Raw genomic sequence first — 17,174 nt, 5'->3', positions numbered from 1 at the left:
ATTGACCATATGAATATGGAGGTCTTAACGGAGCCCTTTTTTCGATTTGACACATTAATGATTAATAATGAATTTATTAGTGAATTAAAACGCACCAGGGCGCAGTATCCCCCGTGGCCACAAGGGGCCAATATCTCACAACGGGTAAGGGCTAGTTAGATTAATACACGATAATCAACACCAACACTTTATTTAGAAGTACACACCCAAATCAAATCATAGTGTAATCAACGTACACGTGTATTCAATCAATAAATTCCATCAAAGCAAACGGCATAAACAATATTAGTTTGCATCTTCTACAAAAAGAAAACGTACAAGTTACAGACAGTACTCTTGTGTCATACCGTACAGCGTCCTTGTATTATTTCCCTCCACGGAGTAACCTCGCATCAGACTATCCAGCATAGCTATATCCATCTCGGAGGACAGTCAAGACGGGCAGTGTCGGCCAATCAGAGGCAGGCGGGGCGTTACCATGCCTATGCTCGGACACAAACTAGATTCACGTGGCTGGGAGTGGTCTCCCTTCATTACAATTAATCCATTATTGATTATTCAAATTCATTGAAAAAGTAATCAATACAATAGAAAGGAATTGATAGTTGCAGACCTTATAAAGATACATACAGAGCAGACAGATGTAGACTTACGTGGCCTTGCCCTCCCTGAGGAAGATGCAGGACAGAGAGAACTGCAGGGTGGCCGAAACCACCTTCTTGGACAGAGGCTTGAACTTGAGCTTGACGTCCGTCTGCGTGGGCATGGGGCTGGCATACTGCTTCATGTTGATGCTGCTGGTGGCCAGGGCCTTCCTGCGACCTGACGGAGACTCCTGGATGGAGGGAGGGAGATGGACGAGAGAGAGGGAGAGAAAGGGAGGGAGAGGTTAACAATTAATCATCAGGTTTTGGTAGTATTCTGCTTTAGACTAGTGGTTCGCAAACAAGGACCCCCAAATTGATATGGATTTGTCTTCAGAACACCCCCAACTTGAAAATACTTTGTGCCAGGGACCCCCGTAAGGGAAGATTTGTCAATTTTTTTACAATGTGCATTACATTCACCTATTCACACACCGGCAGCAGAGGGAAATGATGCGAGACCTGCTCATCGGGAGCAGTGTCACTTCTCACTTCAACACTAACCCAGGGAAACCTTCAGTTTCCCAACTGGACCTGCAGTGTCACTTCAACACTAACCCAGGGAAACCTTCAGTTTCCCAACTGGACCTGCAGTGTCACTTCAACACTAACCCAGGGAAACCTTCAGTTTCCCAACTGGACCTGCAGTGTCACTTCAACACTAACCCAGGGAAACCTTCAGTTTCCCAACTGGACCTGCAGTGTCACTTCAACACTAACCCAGGGAAACCTTCAGTTTCCCAACTGGACCTGCAGTGTCACTTCAACACTAACCCAGGGAAACCTTCAGTTTCCCAACTGGACCTGCAGTGTCACTTCAACACTAACCCAGGGAAACCAGTTTCCCAACTGGTCGCTCCACCTCCTGAGCCACTGCTGCGGCGTGCCCCATTGCCTCACGGCTATTTTCAAATTGCAGAACATTTGAATATAGCTAAGCTAAGGTGCTACATCTTGCTACACCTCGAGTATAGTTGCACCACTCAGTTCACACATGGTGTGATTTTTTTGATTTTTTTCCTTGCTAGAGAGCCGATATTCAAGAAGGTTATCTAACAGAAACAACATCAGATCGTTTGGTCCCTCATAAATTCCTTTGTCAGATCCATGAGACATTTCCCATCACAGTCCACACTGCACACCCACGCACGCACACACACACACACACACACACACACACACCACACCAGAGCAGTGCTTCGGGGGCTAGCAGTCAAATTGGAATTGGGAAACATGCCACAGACCAGTGATAAGAGAATCAGTGACATGGCACAGTGTGTGTGCATGTACAAATGCTCATAGGAGAATTGTGTGTGTGTGTGTGTGTGTGTGTGTGTGTGTGTGTGTGTGTGTGTGTGTGTGTGTGTGTGTGTGTGTGTGTGTGTGTGTATGAGAAACAGCACTGCCCACAAGCCTCGTCTGTAAACTAAGCGGTTGGAGACATTTTTAGGGTGGCTGCCCAACACATAAGGTGAATGCACCATGCTGACAGTGAATAGGAGATTGTCTCTATTGTTGCTACTGTAATATTTGTCTTTTTTTTCACCTGTACATCCTCATTTTCCTGAAGATAAACAAACCGATGCACTGGGTTGGTCCGTTGACTTCATTCACTCAAAATGTCTCTTCAAGGCCCACGAAGGATTATTGGTAGAACAATCAGTAGTTGCAGCTATAGTAGTGAAGTTTATCCCCTCTCTCTTTACACACATTTACAATTTAGGCATTTAGCAGACACTCTTAATCCAGAGCGATTTACAGTAATAAAGAACAACACATACAGTAATGCATCAAATGCATACATCAAATACATAAAAAGTCATCAATTTTCCACCTAACTAGTGGAAGATTTAACATCCGTCTAGCAGTAGAATATCAGTATAAAATACTGTATAAAACGTATAAAGTATAAAACTATAACTATAGAATGCTATGTCTACAGTACATAATATATGCCATCTAATTTACAGAATGTAGCCTTTGCATACGCCTGCGAGGTTGTCGAGGCTAGGGAAAGTGCTACACACACACTTGTACTTATTATTATACTTTTGCTGTGTATTGAGCCCTTAGGATCCAGGCTCTAAAGCACTAAAGCTCACAAAGCTCTAGCTGACGAGCTCCCTTCACAATACACACACACAGGTGTGCATGCATGGGAGATGAGATGATATGGGCTCTTTACATCGCCATCGCTACCTGATGTCTTCTCTCCCTATAATATATATCTCTCTCACACACACACACACACACACACACACACACACACACACACACACACACACACACACACACAGGCTCTCGTTCTCCATTTTTCTGGTGCAGACTCAATCTCAGCCTTATCACTGAGGACCATGGGGCTTTCACACACGCACGCACACACGCACACAGTTATTATCAGTGCAAACTGTTGGCGCTGCTGTTAATACAGTGAGAAACCTGGCCAGGCAAACACAATGAGTGTCCAGCAGATGAACATCAGGTTGAGACTAAAACGTTTCTGAATGAACCACTACTAAGAAGGCGTCGACCCCAAATAAAGCTGCCCCCGCCTCTGTATAGTACGTCAGTAAAATCCTCAGTATCAATGTATCCCTCCTTTGTAACTCCTAAGTAGTTTACAACTATTACTCGGAGTACATTTAACAGCTACGGCGGCGAGGAAGCTCAGATGGATTTGAGGCTAAATAGGAAATCATTATCAGCATGCAGTTCCTATGAATTGCCCAGCAGATGTTGCTATTTCGTCTTCTGCAGGCGCCACAAGAATCTACTCTCAATACAAGTGAACAAGGTTTTGGCACTCTTTACACTTGGTTTTATCACCTTAGTAAACATTTTCATGAATACTTTGTTTTCAATCAATAGTTTATTTTTTATTTTTTTCCATCATAATATGCGTTTAGTAAATTATGGTCCCATTCATTTTAAAATAAATTATGCTTCTAGGGCTTTTACTGGTTCTACTACCGAGAGAAGACCCGCCCTCACTGCTGTTGCAGCCAATAGCAGTTGTTTCTGGTTTTCTGCTCGGGACCGGAAGTTCAAAGATAGCGGATTAGAATTTGCAGAAAAAGTGGCTTCAAAACGGGGCTGTATAGAAAGCAACGGGGCTCCCTTCATCCTTCACAGTCTACGGTTTGTACTCTAGAGTTATATTCAGGATCATACCGTGTTGACTTGTCCTTTGTATCAGACCCCAGGTCAGTGTTTGTGATGTCCCTACATCAGCTCTACACTCTGAACAAAACCATCTCCACTGTGAATCGGTAAGCCACTGGCCTACGTCAGGGACCACCACGGATCGCTTTACTACACCTCAGGTCTACAAGCTGCAAGTGATTAGTGCTGATGTTCAATGATCAGCCAGCCTGTCGTTGCTGGGGTTAATACATTGACATGACTTTCTTGAGGTCCAGTCGTTATGTGCGTGGCACATCACATCACAGACCCAAAACAAAACCATGACCAATACAACCACCCCCGATTATTCACCGTCAAATTAGCGAAACTGGAGACAATTGCACCATTAGACTCCCACCTTGTACCATAGATCTAAATAGGGCCCTAAGTCTAAAAGCCCCTATAGCATTCCCTGGAGGAAAGTTTGAATGAAGCGACCGACCCTCGTGGCAATCAATACGGCATGCTACTATGACCATGCTGTTGTTGACAGAACTGACGTGCTCTTGACTTGGACGATATCGAGCTAGGCTTAAAGCTTAAAGAGTTTGGGAAAATATGGTGACCTCTACTCTTCTCTCTTGACAAGGGAACTGATTAAATGATGTGCTTAAGGGATTATTTTTGTTACTTTATTTTTTATTGTGGTGTTGAATTATTTTACTTCTATTATCTTTGGATTTGGTTTGTGCGTGATTCATCTGATGCGCTGATTGATCATTGGATGTTTATAGTTCCCTTTTGTTGTATATGTCAGCTTGTAACTGCTTACAGTAACACCTATATAATGTACTTAGGTGCCACATGATTTTGTGAATCAGATTTGAATCAAATTCCAAAAGTGCCTTGTTCAGACTGCATGGAAACCAATCCGACATCCATCTGGATACAACATCAGATTTGGGATGAAATCTGCCACAGTGAACAAGGCCTTGACAGTAGGCATGGAATCTGCCACAGTGAACAAGGCCTTGACAGTACAGTAGGCTTCATGTAGTTAGAAGGTCACAAAAGTAAGAAAGTTGGATGTCATGCCGGCGGGAGAAACGAAATAACGCGATAAGGCTTGTAATTTCAATACACTATCGGACGTCAATTTCGATAGGTATCAAGTAGTGCGATACCATTACCGCCAACTAAGCGCCATCACTGTGCCGAACGGTCGACAAGGACACATGGATTAAAGCAAAATAAAATCTCACGACTGAAAATGTTTGCACGACCAAGTCCTAAATGTGAAATCTGTGAGATAGCATGAAAGGAGCCGCCGCACACACTAGCGCTCGCTGATTCCTAAACAATCAACACAATGTAAAATGATAATGTTTTAGTAATATTGTCCTAGCTGTCAACCAGATAAAATTCATCACAGATTGAGGCTTTAACCTTTGCTTTCATATGCGATAATCGACGGAGACAATTACAGATTTTATGGAAGATGCTTCAGAAGATATTGCTAGTTTGACCACATCAAATGCTTAATGATAACGATCCACAACGATTTACAAGCTCTCAATGCAAGATGCACTGAGAGCATGTTTTCTCTGTGCAAGTTGCAACATGCCTCCAAAGAAGACATGACGATGAATCAAAAAGAGTGAAATCAGTCGTGGCGACTGAGATCTTAAATCCACGAGGACACTTTACTTTTCCAGCTGACATTTGAGCCTCGTCTACAGCAAGGAGGGGCAGGTGGGATAACACCACCTCCAAAGGAGAACAGAAAGAGGAGGAAAAAGATGCCCTCCCTCCCTCTAAACGTCTTATCTCGTGGCAGATTACGGACCAGCTATTATATGAAGCTAATAGTGCGTATAGATACTTTACCAATGAATATGACAAATAGATCCAACACTTAACATGGGAGCTGAAGGTGGGGTTGCGGGATTTAGTAGAAATTATGGAGAGGAGGGAGGTAGGTGTGTGTGTGTGTGTGTGTGTGTGTGTGTGTGTGTGGGGGGGGGGGGTCTGTAAAAAGGAAAGGAAATACTTAAGGCTATGCAAATACCCCCCGATGAAAGAATAGAATAAACGTTTCGGAAGTATCGGAAGCAAACAATGAAAATGTGCCTTGTCAATCAACCACTGCGAGAGAGAGAGAGAGAGAGAGAGAGAGAGAGAGAGAGAGAGAGAGAGAGAGAGAGAGAGAGAGAGTGTGTAGAGGAGGGGTGCCAGGATTAGAGGGGTGGTGTTAGGGTGTTTATAATGAAAGGGGACAATGCAGGGGAGAAGTTTAATTTATTACAGCAGGGATATGACTAGCAATATACTGCTTATGTCATTGTCTGTGACAGAGAGAGACAGAGAGAGACAGAGAGAGAGACACACACAGAGAGAGAGAGACAGAGACAGCGACAGAGAGAGACAGAGACAGAGACAGAGAGAGACAGAGAGAGACAGAGATACACAGAGAGAGAGAGAGAGAGACAGAAATACACAGAGAGAGAGAGAGAGAGAGACAGAGATACACAGAGAGAGAGAGACAGAGAGATACACAGAGAGAGAGAGAAATAGGGGTAGAGGAGAAGAAACGGATGAAGGGAAAGAGAAAGAAAGGAGTGTGAGAGGACGAAGACTAGATGGAGGAGGTGTGGCTGAATGCTGCCCCCTTGCGGTGGCATCTGTGCTACTGCAGATGAGAGCAATAAATACTGTAGTATTCTGTCAATGATGATTCTCAGATTCATGACATCTCAACAAAACTTAGACATTTGAAAATAAACCTGCTTTTAACAAGTATATACGACAGTGTGTGTGTGTGTGTGTGTGTGTGTGTGTGTGTGTGTGTGTGTGTGTGTGTGTGTGTGTGTGTGTGTGTGTGTGTGTGTGTGTGTGTGTGTGTGTGTGTGTGTGCGTGCGTGCGTGCGTGCGTGCGTGCGTGCGTGCGTGCGTGCGTGTGTTAGGGCACCAGTCCTCAACCTCTCCCTGATGCCAGCTGGTCCTGGATTGATCCACAGCTGCTCCCATGGTGGGGGGGCAGGGGTCAGAGTAAGAGGGGGTCCGGGGCGTCCCTGCAGGATCCCCCCCCATCCCTAAAATGCCAGTGGGACAGGCCAGAGGAGGAAGGAGGAAGAGGAGAGGCGGGGGTGTGTTCCTTTTGTCACAGAGAGATGGATTAATTAGGCTGAGTGCTTAAAAAAGGAACCTGACTTCTTCTTTGTATGGGCAGAGTCACATGTGTGCGCGCACACACACACACACACACACACACAAGTTGTATTAACACATGCACAAAGCGAATGACACACACACAGTCTCCAATCAGCTAATGGCTTTTTAACACAGGTCACGAGTCAATTGGTTTCAAATTGGAACAAACGTGATCAATATTCCCCATTGATCCCAGTGCTTTCCAATAAGCTGGCATTCTCACGTCAACAGTACGTCTGTCTACAGTACTACTAGTTCAGGTAGTGACAAGAACGTACGGAGGGGAGGAAGAGAGAGGAAGAGAGACGGACGTTGGGAGGAAGGAAGAGATGGAGATAGAAGTAAGGAATAGAGTAGGAGAAGAAAGAAGGAAGTTAAGGAACAAGACAGTGAAGGCTGATGTAGAGACCAATGAACTTGAATCTGTTGAAACTCTGATTAAACAGAGTTCAGATTAATTCTCTCTCTTTTGTCTTCTCTCTTTCATTTCCACTCTTGTTTGGCAGCTATACAATAGAAAAGTTACATTATTATCACTTGTTCTTCAATAGAAGTGCGTGTCGTCCCATTGTAACAAAGATCCCTCCCGTTACTGATAACTACCTGGATGCATAAACATTCCATGGCAGCATTGATTTCGTCGACTATGATGAAAAATCATCAACTAAAGTTTTTCACTGACCAAAACTAAATAAAAACTAAGCTAGGGTGACTAAAACCAGGACTACATTTGACAATTTCATCAAAAAATATAAACTAGAATGTTAGAGAGGGGGAATAGTGGAAAAGACAAGTCATTTTATGCTTAAATCAGCCATTACGATGCCATCAAGGGCCACCAAAATATATTTTAGTCAACTAAATCAACTGCAGATTTAGTCGACTAAAATCTTTACTATTTCTTACTAATAATATTTACGAGTTTACTAAATTATTTACTAAATTAGACTAACGCAAACATTTCAGATGACTAAAATATGACTAAATGGTTTTTAGTTTGAGTCATTCCAAACAGACGATTAAACTAAAATAAGAATTTGCACTACGATGGAAGAGTCCATTTTCTATGTTGCAGTTCTAAATACTGGTCCGCTAAGACCTCGACTTCACTCCAACAGCATAATGTTGAGACAGCACCTTACACACTGGCCAACACGCACACGCACGCGCACACAGGCCCTCTCTCCCTCAACCAGGGACATGTGCTAAAACTCTGCAGTCAGCACATTGCATAGACATGTGTGGTTCTGTTCCTCCTCTTGCCTCAAGGTCACAGTTATTGGAAATGGAGACATCCAGCGCGTTCGTTCACATCTCTCTTTGATTCCACATACAATGGAGCCATTCCTCTGTGTCAATTTGGCCTCCCCTGATAACTGATAAAGCAGGCCTTTTTACATACCACCTATGAATACCGCATTATAGATATTATACAGACAGACATCTGTGTGTGTGTGTGCGCGCACACACACACGCACACACAGATTAAGACCAATTCATTCTTCTGCAACTATTATGTGCGAGGATTTATTTTTCCCCAAGCAGAGGTTGTTCTGTGTGTGTGTGTGTGTGTGTGTGTGTGTGTGTGTGTGTGTGTGTGTTGCTTTTTAAGGCAACAATGAACATAAAAGGCTTGCAATACTATCAGCGTGTCTTTGTGAATTCCAATGACAATGGTTTTAATAATGAGAGGGGACTGTGCCAATGGCTTTCATGTCTATTGTCGCTTCTAACACGCAAACAAGTGCACGCACGCACGCACATGCACACGCACGGAATCGCAGCACAGCTCTTTCACTTGGTCAGAAAACAGCTAATGGCCAAGTTTTATTTTAAACCTTCACAAAGATTCAATCCCAACAAGGCTGTCCTTCCAACGCCCATCCCTGGGGCTCTTGAGTGCCCAGTGTGCCCATATCAGTTTTTTGGCCGACGCCAGCCGCCTGTTGTGGACTGAGTCCTTTTGCTATTTGGACACCGAGAAAAGGAGACAGGGGATTTGTCTGACGACCTGCTGTCTACCACGGGATATGAGAATAGGCGTGGGACTTGAACTGAGAAATACTGATGAGGTGTTGGAAGGGGAACAGGGTGAAGTGCTCCAATGCGGAGGACATTCATTTAGTCCATTCCATTTGTACTTTGTATTTCTTAAACCCAATGAGAGGATTAGATTAAACCTTTCAGGTGTATATTTTGGCGAGTTCTTTCTTTTAGTTCTATTGTTGAATTCTACCTCCATATAACCTTCAATTGCTGTCATCAATGGCCATCCAATTGTGCATCATTAGAATGTTCAGTTATTAAGGTCTGCAAGTCTGCATGCTATTTTATACATCTATCGATAAACTAAAATAATTGATTAGTCCTACAGTTTATTAGTCAACTAAGAATGTATTTAAATCCTATAATGGAGACACTGCAGTGGAAACACAGGATGAAGTTTCTGGTGAGATTGGTTCCTAGGCCAGCAGGAGTGCACAGTCAGGGTGTGTCTATGAACCAGGTTTCAGGCTGAACTGTGTGCGTAGGTCGCACATGAAAAGCAGAGATGCGAGGGGTCATAAGGTCAGTAAGTCTCTCTCTCTCTCTCTCTCTCTCTCACACACACACACACACACACTCAATAGAAAGGACTAAAACACTATTCCTCATTCTTTACCATATATTCCGACTCACACATTCTACTCTTGTCTTTTTCTCGCTCTTGGTCCCTCATCCACACTTCCTTTCTTTTTTCACCCACTCTCATTCCCCGTTCCCTCTATTCTTCCTCTCCTCCTTTCTGTGGCCATCACTCAACGTTCTCTCATGCCCTCCCACTCTCTCTCTCTCCCTCTCTCTCTCCCTCCCTCTCTCTCCCTCCCTCCCTCTCCCCCTCCCTGGTCTTATCAGTGTGTCCAGGGTGCTCTCTCCTCTCCATGGGTCTACGGGTCGGCAGGGCCTCTGTGCTGCTCTCAGACCCAGCGCTGACACTTCAGAGAGGAGGCTAATAGGAAAATAAATTACAGCTGCTAAAAGACCTGCCTCTGCACTTCTACTGGACGAGAGGAGAGAATGAAAGGACAGAGAGGAGAGAGTGAGAAAGAGACAGACAGACAGAGGGTCATAGGTATAACTATAGATAGAGACAGAGAGCAAGGGATGATGGGGAGAGGCTGACGAGAGAGAGTGTGAGTGAGTGAGTGCGTGGGGAAATAGAGAGAGAGCAGACAGACAACGGAGGAAGAAGGGGACAGGGAGGCGTGTGGGGGGGGCTGAGAAAGAAGGCAAGCACTGGATGGAAGGGAGAAAAGACTGAGAGAAGGATTGATTAATAGCTAAATTGAACAACAGTATAGGAAACAAAGCTATGGGAATAAGATAACACAAAAAGCCCTGGGGGGGCTTGTTTCCATTGTGGTCCATAGTACTCAGGATAGATGGACAGAGAAACGCTCTCTGGGATGCATAATAGCAGAGAAGGCAGAGTCAGAGAGTAAGAGACGGACGGAAATATGGCGAGGTGTGGAAGGGGGAGAGAGAAAGAGGAGAGGGGGGGGGGGGGGGGGGCAGAGGAAAACGAGAGACAGCCGACAAGACGGCAATACGTGATGAGCGCTCACTGCTGTGATCTATTCAGATCATAGGCTTCATTCTCACCACTCCACTGTCACCTCCCCACCTACAGTACAGCTGTAGAAGAGCTGTTTGAGGTATGTCATACATAAATTGAGGTATGTCATACATAAAATAAAGAAGTCCTATCACATTCCATCGTGCTCATATATTTATTTACTTTTTATGTTTTTTTTGTGGCTTTCGCTTTTATTTTATATATTTTATGGAGGGACAGACAGTAGGCTGACAGGAAATGGGGAGAGAGATGGGGGGAAGACATGCAGTAAAGGCCGTCGGGATCGGGAGTCGAACCCGCGGCACACTGCCAGACGGGATTGCCAGCCAAGGTGCCTGGACCACTGAGCCATGGCCCAGGCCCATCGTCTGGACCACTGAGCCATGGCCCAGGCCCATCGTCTGGACCACTGAGCCATGGCCCAGGCCCATCGTCTGGACCACTGAGCCATGGCCCAGGCCCATCGTCTGGACCACTGAGCCATGGCCCAGGCCCATCGTCTGGACCACTGAGCCATGGCCCAGGCCCATCGTCTGGACCACTGAGCCATGGCCCAGGCCCATCGTCTGGACCACTGAGCCATGGCCCAGGCCCATCGTCTGGACCACTGAGCCATGGCCCAGGCCCATCGTCTGGACCACTGAGCCATGGCCCAGGCCCATCGTCTGGACCACTGAGCCATGGCCCAGGCCCATCGTCTGGACCACTGAGCCATGGCCCAGGCCCATCGTCTGGACCACTGAGCCATGGCCCAGGCCCATCGTCTGGACCACTGAGCCATGGCCCAGGCCCATCGTCTGGACCACTGAGCCATGGCCCAGGCCCATCGTCTGGACCACTGAGCCATGGCCCAGGCCCATCGTCTGGACCACTGAGCCATGGCCCAGGCCCATCGTCTGGACCACTGAGCCATGGCCCAGGCCCATCGTCTGGACCACTGAGCCATGGCCCAGGCCCATCGTCTGGACCACTGAGCCATGGCCCAGGCCCATCGTCTGGACCACTGAGCCATGGCCCAGGCCCATCGTGCTCATATTCTATCCACTTTCGTCCCTATTTTGGGCATGCCATTTGATTTGACATTTTCAAGGGGCGCTAGCTCCTCCTATATACAGGTTTAATGTTTGTTTTTCCTTAAACAAATATTAAAAACGCCATTGACATGGACATAGTTTCATTTGTCCATGTTTGTTTTTTCTGATAATTACATCATAAACTAGAACTGCACTCTGCCGAGTGCATACTTGCTTGTTGCACACTAGTAGGCCATAAATGGCCTACTAGTGCGCAAGCAGAGCGCGCAAGTACTTTCGACCGCTGGAAAGTATCACATCTCAGTATCTCTGTGAAGGAACGTTTGAAATGTATAATCATTACATGTAACTATTTGCTACCTAACTACTTTTTTACAGAAAAATGAATCATTGATATGTGATGAAAAAAAAAGGTATATAAACTGAATTAAAATATATTATACAGTATAATTATTTTATTACTTATTGTAAATTGTCAATTGTTTTAAATGTATTTCATTTTTGTAATTTATTTTTGTACTATAGTGATATTAATACTAAATCATGATCAGAGTAATATGTGTCTCTAACTTCAATTTCTGTAATAATACTTTCAAATTTGTTGAAATATACATGATCTAAAATACTTCCGAAATCTGTAGTTGGACTGTGTAGTCTGGTCCCAGCAGACCAGGCACAGATTTACAAATTACAAATCACATTACAACTACATACAGAGTATGTAGTTGTAATTTGATTAGCAGTATACTGTGGTTACTTGGTTCCAAAAAGTGAAGCCAAGTTTTTTTCAACCGTAGGTTTGTGCCTGGTTTGCTGGGACCAGTTACAACATTACGTCATCGTTGTGAACTGGGACCAGAGTACATGGTGTGTATATGACGTAATGTTGTAACTTGTAACTTGTAACTAGTCCCAGCAAACCAGGCACAGACTGTATGTAGTTGTTCTAGTTACAACTACATACAGAGTATGTAGTTGTAATTTGATTAGCAGTATACTGTGGTTACTTGGTTCCAAAAAGTGAAGCCAAGTTTTCTTCAACGGTAAATCTGTGCCTGGTTTGCTGGGACTAGTTACAACATTACGTCATCCTTGAGAGAGTACATGGTGTGTATATGACGTAATGTTGTAACTTGTAACATTACGTCATATACACACCATGTACTCTCTCAAGGATGACGTAATGTTGTAACTAGTCCCAGCAAACCAGGCACAGATTTACCGTTGAAGAAAACTTGGCTTCACTTCGAAGAGACCAAGCGAAACGATTACTTGCGCGCTCTGCTTGCGCAAGTAAATATGTATATATAGCGCCCCTCACTTCACACGGGTGTGATTTTTAATAAATAAAGGCAACCAGTGAAAATAGCAGTATGTAGGAGTAGTAGGAAAAGGTGTGTTTTGAAGAAAACTAAAAATGTAGTCAGTCAGAAATAGCTGAGGTCTATATGGGGGGTTGCGTCATGAGTCATGACCCAAAGAATCCAGGAGAAAATAAATTGATTGTGCGACCTGCGGTTCAAGTTGTGTCATGATCCAAGAAATCCAGAACAAAAAAATCGATTGTGCGACCTACGGTTCAAGAGTTACTGTATATGCCAAACTACGGGGTGGAGATTCTTCCTTGGCCTAATGGGAGAGTACAGTACATGCAAAGTTTCACGCCGTTCAGCAGTGTCCACGATTAGCTGCTCACAGACACACAGACATAATGCATGGACAGGAGGGAAAGTCTAAAGTTAACATGTACAGTAGCTTAATAAGCTTATGCATAAAGCCATGGACTCAAGACCACGTCAAAATGTCTGCTCTGAAAAGGGTCAATTTGTCTAATTATTTTTCAACATTCAGCAGCAAACAGGCTGCGTAGTGCCGGCAAGATGGAAAGTCCATGCAGTCCGTGAAGCGCAAAGCAGTGATAAGGCTACGTTGGGTGGCAGCGAAGTCTCCATAGGAAAACAATTTACCACTCATCATGACAGTGTTGCCTGCTTAAGATACAGTGAGAGAATGGAGGGAGGGGGTTAAGTACGAGAGAGAGAGAGAGAGAGAAAGAGAGAGAGAGAGAGAGAGAGAGAGAGAGAGAGAGAGAGAGAGAGAGAGAGAGAGAGAGAGGGAGAGAGGGAGAGGGAGCGGATAGAGTTAAAGAGAGAGAGAGAGAGAGAGAGAGAGAGAGAGAGAGAGAGAGAGAGAGAGAGAGAAAGAAAGAGCAAGCAGAAGAAGAGATTGGGAGAAGGAGAGAGCGGGCCTGAGAGATAATGAAAGGTTGACAGCATTACATCCAGAGTTGGAGCCTGGCTGAAGAAGTGCCCGCTCATCGCTTTTCCCCCAATTTCACCTAATAGGACCATCCTAAAGGAACCCAAAATGACCAATAACATCAGCACACACACACACATCTCAGAAGCCACTACTCCCACCTATCTGAGATTGATTACCTGCGCCAGGCAGTGGGGATGATATCAGAAGTCCAGATTTGCGCGTAGCAGGCTGATGGCTATGTGGCCGTGGAGGACTTTATCACCACAGCTTGGGGAGGTAAATGGCTGCAGAGGAAACGTTGTTGTTGCTGTGGCCTGGACTGCAGCTTGGCTGCTGGCTTTGTAATGACTTGTGGACCACGGGGGTGGTGGTGGGGGGGCAGAGCAGCAGTAATGGATGCCCAGAGAACTGCTGACCACTTCCTATACGAACACTGGGCTCCCACTGAGACACAGAACGAGAGCGCGTAATGGTACAACCACCATTTTAGTTTTGCAGATTAAGACACGGTAAAATGCATATACAAATGTAACACATCATTTATACACGTCATCATTGTCGCATTATCCTGTTGCCGACTGTGCTCTCGCTGCCATAGATACTTTTTCTACTAACATGACCAAAATGTCAATTATTAGTTTGAATTCAGCTTAATTGTAGCATATTGCTGTTATAATTGTAATGTTGTTGTAATTGTAGCATATTGTTATGTAATTGTACATAGTGGAATAAGAGTTATTCATCATTGCCGTTTATCGTTATAATTGTTTTTTGGGGGGGGTTTTTGCTACACGTTTATGTTTTGAATAAACATACAATGTACATGAAACAGAATGTACTTTTACCGTTATCATTTTAAATTGAAGTAAATTTCCGGAATTAGTCAGACAAACATTCAATCAATTTAGCTGAATTTGACGTTTGATGTTGGTGAATAGGGATCATGAATTATAAATATATACTGTATTAAGCAGAAGAAATCTGGTTTATCTAGTTTAATGATCTAGTACTCTACCAGGACGTTTCCCAGAAGTAGTGTTGGCATTACGATGTGGTTTCAGTTCATATTTACAGTACCGTCTGCGTCACATTGCTTCAAATTGACACTGGCAAACGTCTGGCAAACGTCTGGTCAAAATCTGTTTGTTTACACACAGATTAGGCCCGACTTATTCTTTACAAGTCAAAATGTTGGTATTGTGACAACATTAGTACGTGCGTAGAAATAAGAAATGGGGAGGTTACAGATGGGGGTCCTGTGTGTAAGTGTGTGCGTAATTGTGTACATTTTGAGACTGCTCAACTGGCCTACCTTTTGCCCTCTGGCTGTTCTGGCAGATCTTTGAACCCGCATATAAAGTAGCCTGGAAACCAGACAAATCTCCCACAGGGGGGGGGGGGGGGATCCCTGGGGAGGTTGGTCTGGCACTCAGTTTGAATTACATTTCGCTCACCCCAGAGTTGTGGGTTACCATGATTATGAATTAAATACCCAGGACCTGACTGGAAACAAGCCCGAAAGGACTTTTTTCAGTGATCCCATTGGACGTGTGTTGGAATCTGTTTGTAAACGCTCCTTAGAAATAAATCTTATACAGATTACAGACTAATATCTACTCAGTGCCAGGCTAGGTCCCTATGGGGTCCCATGGGGCGGCGATGGCTCAGGGGTAGAGTGACCGGATGGAGACCGCAAGGTTCCCAGTTCAAACCCGGGCTCCCTCGAGTTAGTGTCGAAGTGTCCTTGAGCAAGACTCTGAACCCCAAATTGCTCCCGATGTGCAGGTTGGTGCCTTCGGCATCGGTGTGTGAATGTGTATGGGTGAATGTAATGCACAATCTCTGTAAAGTGCCTTGGATAAAGGCGCTATATAAATGCACCAATTACCATAGGGATCTGCAGTCTCAGAACAGAATAGAGATGCGCACAACTACTAGAGCTGTAATTATCCTGCTAAAACTCAGATCTCTTGTGTTATTGATAACATTGCAGCACAAGGGATCTGTACTGTGACACACACTTTGGGTGTTCAATTCCGCGGCACCACGTCCACTTTATTTTCCAACCAAAGAATCTTGTTTATTTTAGAGAAAGCACCAAGTGCCTATAGCTGAGATCTGACAGGGCTATGATACGGGGACCTAATCCAAAGGAAAAGCTGATTTGCTTAAGGAGGAGGGTGTAGAGGGGTTAAGATGGGCCTGTGACAAGAAACAATCAGCCCTCGATGAGAGCCTCGCTTCTCCGCCCCGTCACAAAGGTGTAGCCTCGGCGCTAAGTGACAAATCTGGGGAGACAAAGAGCATTAGCAGGGTGATGCTCTGCCTCAGTGCTTCTGATTGTGGCCGAGTCAAAGAGAATCTAATATGGATTTAAAAATAAAGAGAGGGAGAGAGAGAGAGAGAGAGAGAGAGAGAGATTAGAGGGAAAGAGAAACAATGAACACCTTCTACCAAGGGGGAATTAGTGCAGGGATTGAATAAGGAGCTGGTGCGTGTGTGTGTGTGTGTGTGTGTGTGTGTGTGTGTGTGTGTGTGTGCCTTCCACACAAAAGAACAAAAGGGATCACTAATTCTGTGTATAATGTGCATTTACATGTGACTGTTTCTCTCTCACACACCAACACACATTCCACCAACACACTTTCTCAACACACATACCAACACACATTCCCAGATATTTTATTTCTGACATTCATTCATTCCAACTAAAACTGCGACTCACTGCACAGTGCACACACATCAATTACTGAGTTTCTCTGGAAGACTTTTCTTTTTTTGATTCTTGATCCTGTCCTCCCCACTCTGATAAGACATTTAGGCCTACATCCTAAACACCCAGAGCGACAGACAGAGATAGCAGGGGGCAATGCGTGTGTGCACATGAGTGAGTGAGTGAGTGAGTGAGTGAGTGAGCGAGTGAGTGTCTTACTCTCAGTGTTTAGTTCATGACTGGTATCAGAGCACGTCATGAGACCCTATTCAATATAAGTCAGCAGAACAGTCTCCTGTATGCGTGTGTGTGTGTGTGTGTGTGTGTGTGTGTGTGGCTGTGTGTCTGTATGCACAAGTGTTAGCATGTGCATGCGCAGTTGCACACACTATGAATGGTAAGACACACACACACACACACACACACACACACACACACACACACACAATGAGGGGATTTAGACAAGATAAAGTCAAAGAAGTCACAAGTATGCTTAACCTAAGTTCACAAGCACCCACGAGCATGCTGTAACACACATACACAATCCTCCACACACCCAGGGCACGTGGGTC

The 17,174-nt window shown here is 44.7% G+C and overlaps 1 protein-coding gene across 1 annotated transcript in view; it reads right to left on the bottom strand.

The window, feature by feature from the left end:
- Positions 1–17,174, bottom strand: part of ehbp1 (EH domain binding protein 1) — a 191,363-nt gene that overhangs the window by 133,045 nt on the left and 41,144 nt on the right. Inside the window, exon 6 of the mRNA XM_080782946.1 lies at positions 654–835. Within this exon, the coding sequence (XP_080639072.1) occupies positions 654–835 (182 nt within the window). The remainder of the gene's footprint in view (positions 1–653; positions 836–17,174) is intronic.

Source organism: Protomyctophum bolini (genome assembly GCF_963924005.1).
Source record: "Protomyctophum bolini genome assembly, chromosome: 14".
NCBI classification, from domain to species: domain Eukaryota; kingdom Metazoa; phylum Chordata; class Actinopteri; order Myctophiformes; family Myctophidae; genus Protomyctophum; species Protomyctophum bolini.
The sequence above is the reverse complement of the archived record's forward strand: the minus strand, read 5'-3'. Positions and strand labels throughout refer to the sequence as shown.